The sequence below is a fragment of the Dendrobates tinctorius genome, unplaced genomic scaffold (assembly GCF_039654945.1).
Source record: "Dendrobates tinctorius isolate UK_male_01 unplaced genomic scaffold, ASM3965494v1 ptg000085l, whole genome shotgun sequence".
NCBI classification, from domain to species: Eukaryota; Metazoa; Chordata; class Amphibia; order Anura; family Dendrobatidae; genus Dendrobates; species Dendrobates tinctorius.
Genome location: NW_027361753.1, coordinates 4,948,381 through 4,965,134, shown reverse-complemented (window position 1 = coordinate 4,965,134; position 16,754 = coordinate 4,948,381). Strand labels below are relative to the sequence as shown.

The following is a 16,754-nucleotide window of genomic DNA, read 5'->3' as shown; positions in this document are numbered from 1 at the left end:
TGTACAAGAATATAACTACTATAATACTGCTCCTATATACAAGAATATAACTACTATAATACTGCTCCTATATACAAGAATAAAACTACTATAATACTGCTCCTATGTACAAGAATATAACTGCTATAATACTTCCCCTATATACAAGTATATAACTACTGTAATACTGCTCCTATGTACAAGAATATAACTACTATAATACTGCCCCCTATGTACAAGAATATAACTACTATAATACTGCTCCTATATACAAGAATATAACTACGATAATACTGCTCCTATATACAAGAATATAACTACTATAATACTGCTCCTGTGTACAAGAATATAACTGCTATAATACTGCTCCTATGTACAAGAATATAACTACTATAATACTGCTCCTATGTACAAGAATATAACTACTGTAATACTGCTCCTATGTACAAGAATATAACTACTATAATACTGCTCCTATGTACAAGAATATAACTACTATAATACTGCTCCTATGTACAAGAATATAACTACTATAATACTGCTCCTATGTACAAGAATATAACTGCTATAATACTGTCCCTATGTACAAGAATATAACTACTATAATACTGCCTCTATGTACAAGAATATAACTACTATAATACTGATCCTATGTACAAGAATATAACTACTATAATACTGCCGCTATGTACAAGAATATAACTACTATAATACTGCCCCTATGTACAAGAATGTAACTACTATAATACTGATCCTGTGTTCAAGAATATAACTACTGTACTATAATACTGCCCCTATGTACAAGAATATAACTACTATAATACTGCTCCCTATGTACAAGAATATAACTACTATAATACTGCCCCTATGTACAAGAATATAACTACTATAATACTGCCTCTATGTACAAGAATATAACTACTATAATACTGCCTCTATGTACAAGAATATAACTACTATAATACTGATCCTATGTACAAGAATATAACTACTATAATACTGCCCCTATGTACAAGAATATAACTACTATAATACTGCCCCTATGTACAAGAATGTAACTACTATAATACTGATCCTATGTACAAGAATATAACTACTATGATACTACCCCTATGTACAAGAATATATCTACTATAATACTGCCCCTATGTACAAGGATATAACTACTATAACACTGCCCCATGTACAAGAATATAACTACTCTAATACTGTCCTTATTTACAAGAATATAACTACTATAATACTGCTCCTATGTACAAGAATATAACTACTATAATACTGCTCCTATGTACAAGAATATAACTACTATAATACTGCTCCTATGTACAAGAATATAACTACTATAATACTGCCTCCTATGTACAAGAATATAACTATTATAATACTGCTCCTATGTACAAGAATATAACTACTATAATACTGCCCCCTATGTACAAGACTATAACTACTATAATACTGCCCCCTATGTACAAGAATATAGCTAATATAATACTGCCCCCTATGTACAAGAATATAACTACTATAATACTGCTCCTGTGTACAAGAATATAACTACTATAATACTGCCCCTATGTACAAGAATATAACTACTATAATACTGCTCCTATGTACAAGAATATAACTACTATAATACTGCTCCTATGTACAAGAATATAACTACTATAATACTGCTCCCTATGTACAAGAATATAACTACTATAATACTGCTCCCTATTTACAAGAATATAACTACTATAATAATGCTCCTATGTACAAGAATATAACTACTATAATACTGCCCCTATGTACAAGAATATAACTACTATAATACTGCCCCTATGTACAAGAATATAACTACTATAACAAGAATATAACTACTATAATACTGCCCCTATGTACAAGAATATAACTACTATAATACTGCTCCCTATTTACAAGAATATAACTACTATAATAATGCTCCTATGTACAAGAATATAACTACTATAATACTGCCCCTATGTACAAGAATATAACTACAATAATACTGCTCCTATGTACAAGAATATAACTACTATAATACTGCTCCTATGTACAAGAATATAACTACTATAATACTGCTCCTATGTACAAGAAAATAACTACTATAATACTGCCCCTATGTACAAGAATATAACTACTATAATACTGCCCCCTATGTACAAGAATATAACTACTATAATACTGCTCCTATGTACAAGAAAATAACTACTATAATACTGCTCCTATGTACAAGAATATAACTACTATAATACTGCCCCTATGTACAAGAATATAACTACAATAATACTGCTCCTATGTACAAGAATATACAGTAACTACTATAATACTGCTCCTATGTACAAGAAAATAACTACTATAATACTGCCCCCTATGTACAAGAATATAACTGCTATAATACAATACAGTGCATACTTCATATACATTTGCCTCGGCTTGGTGGACGGTGTATGGGATTGATCATGTACCTTCTGCTTTAGCTGTAAGACAGTCTGTTTTATTTGGTGAAATTCTTTACAAGTATCTGAGCAAATTCCGGGTTTCAGCACGTTGTTTGATTGCTCAAATTCTCCTGTAAATAAAGAAATGTTTGTTAGACTGGAATAAACTCATTACTGTTTCAGATGTTTTTTCATTTATTTTGTTAGTTTTTTGCCTCCTTCTTAACTTCATAAACCTGTTGTTTTTCCATCAGCATAGCCATGTGGGGCTTTATTTTTGTGCGACAATTCGAAAATTTGTAGGACATCATTCCTTTTTCCTTCTTTTATAATGAAAACGGGAAAACATATCCAAGTGGGACGGAGCGAAGAAAAATTTATATTTCATTCTTCATTCTCTAGGTCTTGGTTTTTGCAATGTTTACTTTTCGGTTAAAATTACCTGCTAATTTTTTTTTTGTACAGTTATCGTGATATCAAATTTATAGTTTTCTTTCTTGCTTAAAAAAAAAAAAAACAAAAACGAAAAATAAACACCTTCCAAAAACATTTTCAATGCTTGAGCAATAGATTTTATTTATACTATTTTGAGATCTTCTTCCTCTCTTTCTGATATGTAATTTTTCAATTTTTGCTCATGCCAAGTAAGAAAAAAATAATTTTAATATTTTGTTATTTTTTTTTTTTTTCATTTTGGCATCCTCCCCATGAGACAGATTTTTTAAATATTTTTTTTGATAATTTTGCATGGAGCCATACTAAATATGTCCACTCTTTTTAGAGTTTTCCATTTACGATTAGGGAAACTGGAAGTGATTTTTTTAAAATTTTATATATATATATATATATATATATACATATATTTATACAAAAAATGTTATTGTATATATGTATATATATATATATATATATATATACAGTGGGGCAAAAAAGTATTTAGTCAGTCAGCAATAGTGCAAGTTCCACCACTTAAAAAGATGAGAGGCGTCTGTAATTTACATCATAGGTAGACCTCAACTATGGGAGACAAACTGAGAAAAAAAAATCCAGAAAATCACATTGTCGGTTTTTTTTTCATTTTATTTGCATATTATGGTGGAAAATAAGTATTTGGTCAGAAACAAGCAATCAAGATTTCTGGCTCTCACAGACCTGTAACTTCTTCTTTAAGAGTCTCCTCTTTCCTCCACTCATTACCTGTAGTAATGGCACCTGTTTAAACTTGTTATCAGTATAAAAAGACACCTGTGCACACCCTCAAACAGTCTGACTCCAAACTCCACTATGGTGAAGACCAAAGAGCTGTCAAAGGACACCAGAAACAAAATTGTAGCCCTGCACCAGGCTGGGAAGACTGAATCTGCAATAGCCAACCAGCTTGGAGTGAAGAAATCAACTGTGGGAGCAATAATTAGAAAATGGAAGACATACAAGACCACTGATAATCTCCCTCCATCTGGTGCTCACGCAAAATCCCACCCCGTGGGGTCAGAATGATCACAAGAACGGTGAGCAAAAATCCGAGAACCACGTGGGGGGACCTAGTGAATGAACTGCAGAGAGCTGGGACCAATGTAACAAGGCCTACCATAAGTAACACACTACGCCACCATGGACTCAGATCCTGCAGTGCCAGACGTGTCCCACTGCTTAAGCCTGTACATGTCCGGGCCCGTCTGAAGTTTGCTAGAGAGCATTTGGATGATCCAGAGAAGTTTTGGGAGAATGTCCTATGGTCTGATGAAACCAAACTAGAACTGTTTGGTAGAAACACAACTTGTCGTGTTTGGAGGAAAAAGAATACTGAGTTGCATCCATCAAACACCATACCTACTGTAAAGCATGGTGGTGGAAACATCATGCTTTGGGGCTATTTCTCTGCAAAGGGGCCAGGACGACTGATCCGGGTACATGAAAGAATGAATGGGGCCATGTATCATGAGATTTTGAGTGCAAACCTCCTTCCATCAGCAAGGGCATTGAAGATGAAACGTGGCTGGGTCTTTCAACATGACAATGATCCAAAGCACACCGCCAGGGCAACAAAGGAGAGGCTTCGTAAGAAGCATTTCAAGGTCTTGGAGTGGCCTAGCCAGTCTCCAGATCTCAACCCTATAGAAAACCTTTGGAGGGAGTTGAAAGTCCGTGTTGCCAAGCGAAAAACCAAAAACATCACTGCTCTAGGGGAGATCTGCATGGAGGAATGGGCCAACATACCAACAACAGTGTGTGGCAACCTTGTGAAGACTAAGGCTACTTTCACACATCAGGTTTTCAGCGTCAGGCGCGATCCGGCGTCGTGCCGGAATGCCGGATCCGGCAAATGTTTTGTAAAACCTGATGTGCCGGATCCGGTTTTCTGCCGGATCCGTCTTGTTCTTGACAGACAAAACCGGATCCGTCTCATCCGGTTCATCCGTTTTTCTATCCGTTTTTCGACGGATTACGCCGGATCTGGTTTTTAAAATTGACCCTTGTGGCCTTCCGAACGGGATTGGCTACTGGAAAACTATATATAGCATGTTCCTACAGCCCTTCTTTGACAGGTTGTAGTGGGCAGAGCTACTGAGCATGCTCAGACCAAAAAAACCGGACCCGGCCACCGGATCCGGCTTTCGCCGGATCAGGCGCATTGCGGCGCTCATAGGCTTTCATTGTGTAAAAAGACGGACGCGCCGGATCCGGCGTGTCCGGCTTTTTCGCCGGAGACAAAAAACGTTACAGTAGCCGTTTTTTCCAGACGCCGGATCGCGACACATTGCCGGATCCGGCGAAAACCGGATGAAACGCATGGCCATCCGGCGCGATCCGGCGCAAATGCAAGTCAATGGGGGGGAAACCGGATCCGGCATTGCATTTCGCCGGATCCGGTTTCTGTCAAAAGCGCCGGATCGCGCCTGACGGCGAAAACCTGATGTGTGAAAGAGGCCTTACAGAAAACGTTTGACCTCTGTCATTGCCAACAAAGGATATATCACAAAGTATTGAGATGAAATTTTGTTTCTGACCAAATACTTATTTTCCACCATAATATGCAAATAAAATGAAAAAAAAACAGACAATGTGATTTTCTGGATTTTTTTTCCTCAGTTTGTCTCCCATAGTTGAGGTCTACCTATGATGTAAATTACAGACGCCTCTCATCTTTTTAAGTGGTGGAACTTGCACTATTGCTGACTGACTAAATACTTTTTTGTCCCACTGTATATATATATATATACACACATACATATTTTACATTTCACTTCCTTTAATCTTTTAAATTTCTACATTTATATTTAAGAAAATGGGATGTGATTGAAATGTTTTTTTTTTATTCTTTTGAGTTTTTTTATTTTTTAATATTTTTTATTTTTTTCTGTTTATTTACATTTTAATTATTTTCTTTAATTAACTTGGACCTGTGATTGCTTGATCTCCTCTGCAATACATTGTAATATTATTGCTATGGTATACTATTAAAGTATTATATAAAATGAATGATATCGTGTAGTAACATAGCATACACCAGCACCTTCAGAAGACAAAAGTTTTTTACGCTATGATACATTTTTTTTTTAGTAGAGATTAAAAGAGAACACTTTTTTTTGGACAAAAAAACCCCCATTAATAAACATTTAATTCCTTAAATTTTATTAGATTTTTTTTTTTAAATTGGGCACTCGCATCGCATGAGCATCAATGGGGTAGTAGACAAACGTTCCTCTTTCTATCCACATATGTACATGTAAAGCTCTGTGTTCACCGCTACATTGAAAAGATTAAACTCCTGGGATTGGAATTATCTAAGGCACAACACTTCCACCAAGTATATTACAGATTACAGAGACATAAATTAAAACAATACATAGAAGAGCGGGGATAGAGAGGCCTGTGCATGAAAGACTGAGTGGTCTGGTATATAGGTTAAAGGGGACGGAGAGGTCTGGTATATAGAAATGGCATATAGAATATAGAAATATGCCAGACAAATAACTCTCTGCTATAGATGCTTCATTATTATTATTACTATGCTTCATTATCATTATCAATCCGACAATCGATCTGTTTCACCCTCAGGCATGTCCACTGGCTGCTGCAATACCATAACCCATCTTTCCTGATCCCAATCACCCTGTGTCTTTCTGCTATTACTGGTATGTCCACTGGCTGCTTTCTCACCTTATTTCCTTGATGCTAACACACAATTGGCCTTATCTGTCCATTTGGATCTACAGTTGTGGCCAAAAGTATTGACACCCCTGCAATTTTGTCAGATAATACTCAGTTTCTTCCTGAAAATGATTGCAAACACAAATTCTTTGGTATTATTATCTTCATTTAATTTGTCTAAAATGAAAAAACACAAAAGAGAATGAAGCAAAAAGCAAAACATTGATCATTTCACACAAAACTCCAAAAATGGGCCAGACAAAAGTATTGGCACCCTCAGCCTAATACTTGATTACACAACCTTTAGCCAAAATAACTGTGACCAACCGCTTCCGGTAACCATCAATGAGTTTCTTACAATGCTCTGCTGGAATTTTAGATCATTCTTCTTTGGCAAACTGCTCCAGGTCCCTGATATTAGAAAGGTGCCTTCTCCAAACTGCCATTTTTAGATCTCTCCACAGGTGTTCTATGGGATTCAGGTCTGGACTCATTGCTGGCCACCTTAGAAGTTTCCAGTGCTTTCTCTCAAACCAATTTCTAGTGCTTTTTGAAGTGTGTTTTGGGTCATTGTCCTGCTGGAAGACCCATGACCTCTGAGGGAGACCCAGCTTTCTCACACTGGGCCCTACATTATGCTGCAAAATTTGTTGGTAGTCTTCAGACTTCATAAAGCCATGCACACGGTCAAGCAGTCCAGTGCCAGAGGCAGCAAAGCAACCCCAGAACATCAGGGAACCTCTGCCATGTTTAACTGTAGGGACCGAGTTCTTTTCTTTGAATGCCTCTTTTTTTCTCCTGTAAGCTCTATGTTGATGCCTTTGCCCAAAAAGCTCTACTATTGTCTCATCTGACCAGAGAACATTCTTCAAAAACGTTTTAGGCTTTTTCAAGGTAAGTTTTGGCAAACTCCAGCCTGGCTTTTTTATGTCTCGGGGTAAGAAGTGGGGTCTTCCTGGGTCTCCTACCATACAGTCCCTTTTCATTCAGACGCCGACGGATAGTACGGGTTGACACTGTTGTACCCTCGGACTGCAGGGCAGCTTGAACTTGTTTGGATGTTAGTCGAGGTTCTTTATCCAACATCCGTACAATCTTGCGTTGAAATATCTTGTCAATTTTTCTTTTCTGTCCACATCTAGGGAGGTTAGCCACAGTGCCATGGGCTTTAAACTTCTTGATGACACTGCGCACGGTAGACACAGGAACATTCAGGTCTTTGGAGATGGACTTGTAGCCTTGAGATTGCTCATGCTTCCTCACAATTTGGTTTCTCAAGTCCTCAGACAGTTCTTTGGTCTTCTTTCTTTTCTCCATGCTCAATGTGGTACACACAAGGACACAGGACAGAGGTTGAGTCAACGTTAATCCATGTCAACTGGCTGCAAGTGTGATTTAGTTATTGCCAACACCTGTTAGGTGCCACAGGTAAGTTACAGGTGCTGTTAATGACACAAATTAGAGAAGCATCACATGATTTTTCGAACAGTGACAATACTTTTGTCCACCCTCTTTTTTATGTTTGGTGTGGAATTATATCCAATTTTGCTTTAGAACAATTCTTTTTGTGTTTTTTCATTTAAGACAAATTAAATGAAGATAATAATACTAAAGAATTTGTGTTTGCAATCATTTTCAGGAAGAAACTGAGTATTATCTGTCAAAATTGCAGGGGTGTCAATACTTTTGGCCACAACTGTATCTCCTTTTGCATTTTCTCTTCTGACGTCTAATTAATCGTCTCCTGTGTCTGTGACCAGTCTCCCTGCTGCTCTTCCCTCCTGATCACACTTGGCCTTTTTCATGTGCAGTTAGATTGTTATAAATTCAGAGTCACAGGTCTGTCTGGACCTCGGTCTGTCTCTATAAGGATGTCTCTGAGGATAACAGCAGAAATAAGCCAGAAATGAGCCAGAAGTGAACAGAAGCTACAACTAACCACTGGATTTATATGTACTAAATCTCTCTTTCCTCAACACTTACTCTCACCATGCTGAGATACACTCTAACAGTTTTGCTCCATTACTCCTCACTCTTCTTCGCTATCTGCAAACCCCAGCACTCTCTATCCAAGTAATAATCTCTGCTTCCCTCTTGCCATCCCATCTGACCTCCTCCACTGACCTGCTCCTCAACCTCAGATCTCTCCTAATAAAACACAAAACATGCTCTCCCTCTCTCTGCTTCTCCTCACTGCTGGTGACATATCTCCCAACCCTGGACCCCCACAGCTCATACCTCCCATTATTACCCCCTTCTATCGCTCCCAACCCGATATAAACACCCCAAATCTTTCCCACCTCAAATCCGTACCCTTGACGCCCACCACCCTGCTCCCACTCTCTGGATCACTCTGGAATGCCCACTCTGTCTGCAATAAACACCATGTGATTCACTACCTCTTTACCTCTCATAATTTTACCTTCCTTGGCCTCACCAAAATATGGCTGACACCCTCCTACACTGCCTCCCCTGCTGCGCTATGTCACGCGGCCTCCACTACACCCACACTCCTCGTCCTGGCAACAGACATGGTGGAGGAGTGGGCCTTCTCCTTTCTTCCAACTACACCTTCAACCCAATCCCACCTCTTCCCTCCCTTATCCTCCCCTCTTTTGAAGTCCATTCTGTTCGCATCTACTCTCCCTCCAACCTCCAAGTGGCATATACCGACCTCCTGGCCCGACCACTGCCTTTATTGACCAATTCTCCACCTGACTCCTTCACTTTCTCTCTGCTGACATTCCCACCATCATCATGTGTGACTTCAACATCCCCATTCACACCCACAAGTCGTCAGCCTCCAAACTCCTGTCCCTTACATCAACTTTTTGTCATGATCCAGGTTGGAATGTGACAGATTTTGCACAAATAACCTTTTTTTTCCTTTAAGCTGTTGGCTTAAAGTTAGTTTTACCCCCCGGTGGTCATTAGGGTCATTACACTGTGGTTTCTTTAGTTCTAGTTTTGCCCCCGGTGGCCGCTGGGGTTATTACACGGTGGTTTCTTTAGTGCTAGTTTTGCCCCCGGTGGTCGCTAGCGTTATTACATGTAATTACTAAGCAGGTGATGAACCTGGCTCCTTCCTATAAAGGAGTGGCAGGTGGTCTCATTCACTGTTGGTGATATTGGTCATTTCCAACCAAGTTTGCTGAAGGAAGGAGCTATAGAGAGGAGTTCCTTGCAGCTCAGTCAGAGCTCTGCTGTAGTAGCTTCAGGTGGAAGCTGAATTCATACTCTGTTGCTGGGACCAATAGCACAGAGCAAAGCCAAGTGGTGTTTTCCCTGTTTGTTATATTTTTCCGTGTGTGTATTAGTGCAGTGGTGTGATTAGTTTCTGCACCGTCCAACGCATTAGTAAGGGATAGGTGCAGGGCGAGCTAGGGATTGAGGTATCCAGCTCGGCGACAGGTGAGGAACCTGTATAGGGAACGCTAGGAGTGCAGGGACACTGCCTCAGGGGAGTGCAGGAGGTCTCCACGTCCCCATTCCCTAGTGCAGGGCACACCCTCTTTAACTGTTTCCTCGGTGTTCCCCTTTACTCTGTAAATTCGCCCTGCTGGAGGCGGTGTATCCAGGTGCACGTGTCATTATTGAAATTCGCCCTGCTGGAGGTGTATCCTGCGGCACGTGACACTTTTGGACTTACCCATTGGTCCTCCTCAGCCACCCACACAGAAGGACACACATTAGACCTGGTCTTCACCTGTCTCTGCTCCCTATCTAACTTCACCACCTCCCCTCTCCCTCTATTTGACCACCATCTACTCACTTTCTAATCCCTGTCCTCCTCACCTGTCACACATGTCCAGCAACATGCGCCGCACCCCCGCAGAAACCTTGCACATCTAGACACTCGCACACTCTCTGACTCTATTCTACCACTGTCCTCCATAGCTTCACTCCACGACACAAACACTGCCACTAGTTTCTACAATGCCTCTCTTGCATTAGCTATCGACTCGGTCACCCCTGTCATGCATAACAGAGTGCGACGAATCAATCGACAACCCTAGCACAATAACATCACTAAAAAGCTTCTGTAAGCATCCAGAATTGCAGAACGGCACTGGTAGAAAGAGCATTCGCAAAACGACTTCACTGCACTCAAACAAGCATCACTCGCATTCAAATCTGCCCTCACCTCTGCTAAACAGGCCTACTTTACATCCCTTGTATCTTCCTTATCCCACAACCCCACATAGTTGTTCAATACTTTTAACTCCCTCCTCCGCCCACCACTGCCCCCTTCGACTTCCCTAATCTCTGCCGAGGACTTTGCCACACACTTCAAAAACAAGATAGATCAAACACGGCAAGTCTTTATTGCTCAACCACCACAACCCCTTTGTATACCAGACCAATACCCAAACCCCATAACCTCCCTATCTAACATCACTGAAGGGGAGCTTGCTCATCTTCTCTCCAAATCACACCTCACCACTTGTGCACCTGACCCTATCACATCCCACCTCCTCCCCAACCTCACCACCACTCTTATCCCATCCCTAACCCACCTCTTCAACCTATAACTAACTTCTGGTACCTTCCCTTCTGCTTTCAAACATGCTATAATCACGCCTATCCTTAAAAAGCCAACCCTTGACCCAGCAGCGCTATCGCCCAATATCACTGCTCCCATTCGCTTCCAAACTCCTGGAACAGCACGTCCACGCTGAACTTTCCTCCAACTGCTCATCTAACTTTCTCTTTGACAATCTACAATCTGGTTTCTGTCCCCATCATTCCACTGAGACAGCCCTGACCAAAATTATTAACGACCTACTTACAGCAAAAGCCAATGGACAATCGACTTGTCCTTTGCTTTCGACACAGTTGACCAATCCTCTCCTCCTTTGGCATCAAAGACCTTGCCCTATCATGGATTTCATCATACCTTTCCAACCGCACATTCAGCATCTCCCATTCCCACACTACCTCCTCATCCCACCCTCAAGGCTCTGTTCTAGGATCCCTACTCTTCTCAACCTATACACTTGGCCTAGGGCAACTCATAAAGTCCCATGGATTCCAGTACCACGTTTATGCCGATGATGCTCAAATCTACCTCTCTGGCCCAAACGTCACCTCTCTGCTGTCCAGAATCCCGGAGTGTCTATCAGCCATATCCTCCTTCTTCTCCTCTCGCTTACTCAAACTCAATGTGGACAAATCTGAACTGATCATCTTTCCCCCATCTCACAGATCTTCCTTACCCGACCTATCTATAACAATTGACGACAACACGGCTTTCCCCTGTATCAGAGGTCCGCTGCCTTGGAGTAACCCTTGACTCTGCCCTGTCCTTCAAACCGCACACCAAGCTCTCTCCACCTCCTGTCGCCTCCAGCTGAAAAATATTTCCAGAATCCGTCCCTTCCTCAACTCTCAATCTACTAAAATGCTTGTGCATGCCCTTATCATCTCCCGCCTCGACTACTGCAACATCTTATACTGTGGCTTCCCTGCTAACACCCTCGCACCTCTCCAGTCCATCCTCAACGCTGCCGCCCGACTAATTCATCTCTCTCTCCTCGGTACCCCTCTGCTTCTCCCCTCTGCAAATCTCTTCACTGGCTCCCATTCCCTCAGCATATCCAATTCAAATTAGTAATACTGACCAACAAGGCCATCTATAACCTGTCTCCTCCATATATCGCTGAACTAATATCCAGATATCTTCCCTCACGTAATCTCAGTTCCTCCCAAGACCTCCTTCTCTCCTCCACAGGTATTCGCTCCTCACCCAACCGCCTCCAAGACTTCTCCTGAATAGCCCCCATCCTCTGGAAATGTTTGCCCCAACACGTCAGACTACCAACCACACTCGGAACCTTCAGACGGAACCTGAAAACTCACCTCTTCAGGAAAGCTTACAGCCTGCAATGATCCCCGCTGCCTCCTCACCACTACTGGAGCTACCGCCTCACCATCACTGGAGCTACAGCAACCTCCCAACCTACTGTTTCCTTCCCCACCATCCTGTAGAATGTAAGCCGCAAGGGCAGGGTCCTCTCTCCCCTCTATATCAGTCTGTGATTGTTAGTTTGTTTACTGTAAGTGATATCTGTAACTTGTATGTAACCCCTTTTCATGTACAGCACCATGGAACCAATGGTGCTTTATAAATAGATAATAATAATAATAATAATATAGAAAAATGGGGGAAGGAGAGGTCTGGCATATAGAAGAACGGGGGACAGAGAGGTCTGGAGATATAGAAGAACGGGGGACGGAGAGGACTGGTATATAGAAGAACGAGGGACGGAGAGGTCTGGTATATAGAAGAACGGGGATGGAGAGGTCTGGTGTTTAGAAGAACGGGGGACAGAGAGGTCTGGTGTTTAGAAGAACGTGGGACAGAGAGGTCTGGTATATAGAAGAACGGGGGGCTGGAGAGGTCTGGTATATAGAAGAACGGGGATATGGAGAGGTCAGGTATATAGAAAAACGGGGGGGACAGAGAGGTCTGGTATATAGAAGAATGGGGGGATGGAGAGGTCTGGTATATAGAAGAATGGGGGGGATGGAGAGGTCTGGTATATAGAAGAACGGGGGACGGAGAGGTCTGGTATATAGAAGAACGGGGGGTTGGAGAGGTCTGGTATATAGAAGAACGGGGGGATGGAGAGGTCAGGTATATAGAAAAATGGGGGGGACGGAGAGGTCTGGTATATAAAAGAATGGGGGGATGGAGAGGTCTGGTATATAGAAGAACGGGGGGGGATGGAGAGGTCTGGTATATGGAAGAACGGGGGATGGAGAGGTCTGGCATATAGAAGAACGGGGGGATGGAGAGGTCTGGTATATAGAAGAATGGGGGATGGAGAGGTCTGGTATATAGAAGAGCGAGGGACGGAGAGCTCTGGTATATAGAAGAATGGGGGACGGAGAGGTCTGGTATATAGAAGAACGGGGGACGGAGGGGTCTGGTATATAGAAGAATGGCGGATGGAGAGGTCTGGTATATAGAAGAATGGGGGACGCAGAGGTCTGGTATATAGAAGAACGGGGGACGGAGGGGTCTGGTATATAGAAGAACGGGGGACAGAGGGGTCTGGTATATAGAAGAACGGGGGACGGAGAGGTCTGGTATAGAAGAACGGGGGACAGAGGGGTCTGGTATAGAAGAACGGGGGGATGGAGGGGTCTGGTATATAGTTTATATAGAAGAACGGGGGACGGAGAGGTCTGGTATATAGAAGAATGGGGGACGGAGGGGTCTGGTATATAGAAGAATGGGGGATGGAGAGGTCTGGTATATAGAAGAATGGGGGACGCAGAGGTCTGGTATATAGAAGAACGGGGGACAGAGGGGTCTGGTATAGAAGAACGGGGGACAGAGGGGTCTGGTATATAGAAGAATGGGGGATGGAGAGGTCTGGTATATAGAAGAATGGGGGACGCAGAGGTCTGGTATATAGAAGAACGGGGGACAGAGGGGTCTGGTATATAGAAGAATGGGGGATGGAGAGGTCTGGTATATAGAAGAACGGGGGACGGAGGGGTCTGGTATATAGAAGAACGGGGGACAGAGGGGTCTGGTATATAGAAGAACGGGGGACGGAGAGGTCTGGTATAGAAGAACGGGGGACAGAGGGGTCTGGTATAGAAGAACGGGGGGATGGAGGGGTCTGGTATATAGTTTATATAGAAGAACGGGGGACGGAGAGGTCTGGTATATAGAAGAATGGGGGACGGAGGGGTCTGGTATATAGAAGAATGGGGGACGGAGGGGTCTGGTATATAGAAGAATGGGGGATGGAGAGGTCTGGTATATAGAAGAATGGGGGACGCAGAGGTCTGGTATATAGAAGAACGGGGGACAGAGGGGTCTGGTATAGAAGAACGGGGGACAGAGGGGTCTGGTATATAGAAGAATGGGGGATGGAGAGGTCTGGTATATAGAAGAATAGGGGACGCAGAGGTCTGGTATATAGAAGAACGGGGGACAGAGGGGTCTGGTATATAGAAGAATGGGGGATGGAGAGGTCTGGTATATAGAAGAACGGGGGACAGAGGGGTCTGGTATAGAAGAACGGGGGACAGAGGGGTCTGGTATATAGAAGAATGGGGGATGGAGAGGTCTGGTATATAGAAGAATGCGGGACGCAGAGGTCTGGTATATAGAAGAACGGGGGACAGAGGGGTCTGGTATATAGAAGAATGGGGGATGGAGAGATCTGGTATATAGAAGAACGGGGGCTTTGGTTGTAATGTCCTGATCCAGTAGGAGAGGACATTACAACCAAAGCCTTGTTATTAATATGAATTGCATTTATTTTGCACTGTAGTTTAAAATGGATTTTAAAAAATAAAAAAAAATAAATAAAGCCTTCCCAGAAATAACATCCATTTGTTTTCAGGTGCAGGACGGCCACTCAGCACCTGGTGGCGCTCTTCCCATTGCTTTGCCCTTCGTGCTTTCTCATAGCTGCAGATCGTGTGCAGATAGCCCCTCTATGCCCCACATGAGACTGGAATTACACATTACAGGGATGAGCACCATCGATGTGATGGATGCGGTGATACAGATCGTCCTGGCCGCCGAGCGCCAATGTGTTTGCAATTTACAGTTGTAACAATAATGATTATTGGTATAACTTGTCTCTCTCTATTGCAGGTAATAAATAACAAAAAAAAAAAATATGAAAAGCATAAAACATTTTCTGGAAAACTTGGAGAGCAGCGGGGGGGGAAAGCGGCGTTTGATCTACGCTAGAAAACACGAGCCATTAAATACTCGGCCAGATATTCATCTTCGTTTCTAAAGCAATTCCAGACAAAAGTAAATGAGATTAACATCGCAGAGACGTGAAATGCGAAATGTTCCAGACCTGACCTGAAGAAGGAGGCAGAGAGGAGACCCCCGCTCCGGGCATCGTCAGGGGGGACGCGCTACGCTTGATTCCAGATTTTATTTAATGCATTTATCAAACCGTCCAATTTGGAATAATGACCTTGACGATTTTTTTTGTTTCTCGTGTACTTTTTTTTTTTTACTTTTTTGCTCGGAGAATGTAACGGATTTGCTTATGACTAATATGAAAAGCAATGACTTAAGGCTGAAAAAATGGGTAATTTTTTTTAATTAACAGAATATTGCTTTTTATTTATTTATTTTTTATTATTATTATTTTTTTTTATTTTTAAAGGAAAAGCTTCCAAAACGCCCATTTTTGCCGCTCTTCTTTTTTGCTCAGCTTTCCCGGCAAAATTGGGACTGGAACATATGGGGCCCTAGTTATTGATAGGGTCCATTATAAACCTTGTTTCACACAAGCGGTCAGATCCGAAGACCTATCCCAGCCGCTCGGTGTCCTGCGAACCCTGCCCTAGTCCTGGACTGCCCCGATACTACCTGAAACACAAAAACTCGACCCACTTTGGCTTGGGATAATGCAAATTTTCAGGAACTATTTTAACAGTGGTCAGGTATGTGCAGCTCGCCCCCTTGTGGTGAAAGCAAGAAGTATTGCCATGAAGAAGACCAACTTTTCTACATACTGTTAAAAGGGAATTATACACCTTTAAAGACTTTTTTTTAAAAAGTATTTAAATATATGTATCTGTGACCAAAATTAATTTTTGCCATTTGGTTTCTCCCATCAGACTACCGGTAATCTCACTGACGGTTTCTCAGATAACTCATTATGCAGTCAGGAATAGGCATTGTGACACAGAGGCAAACGGTGAAAAGTTATTAATAAAACCAAATTGCAAAAAAATATATATATTTTTATCCTTTTATCTTTATTTTGTGCTCCAAAGTCAAAGTAAATTTCTAAATTCCTATCTATTTGATGCTATAATCTAAACTATTTTTTAATAAACTTGCATGAAAAATTCTATCTCCTTCCCTAACTACTTTTTTTTACAATTTGTTTGAGATTCCCCGTGCATTCTGGGATACTCAAACGAAGCTTTATCAAGGGGCCGAGGTTACGTCCATTGTCACAGCCCCTCAGTGACACATCTTTCAGGAGCTGTGCTTATCCCTACTGTGTCTCTGCGTGCTGTGCACTGTATGATTTTTCATAACCACAGCGCACTCAGTTGTCGGCTTAGATAAGCAGTAATGAGCCGGCAACAGAGCGTGTTGTCAGAATTTCTAGAATGCAGAGAATTGTGACGTCACTAGCGGGGGCGGCACTGGCTTCTGCAAACTGGATATTCTGACAAGAC

General features: G+C 41.9%; 1 protein-coding gene across 1 annotated transcript in view; it reads right to left on the bottom strand.

The window, feature by feature from the left end:
• The window catches only part of CCBE1 (collagen and calcium binding EGF domains 1), a 381,954-nt gene that overhangs the window by 20,640 nt on the left and 344,560 nt on the right, over positions 1–16,754 (bottom strand). Inside the window, exon 6 of the mRNA XM_073584790.1 lies at positions 2,445–2,548. Within this exon, the coding sequence (XP_073440891.1) occupies positions 2,445–2,548 (104 nt within the window). The remainder of the gene's footprint in view (positions 1–2,444; positions 2,549–16,754) is intronic.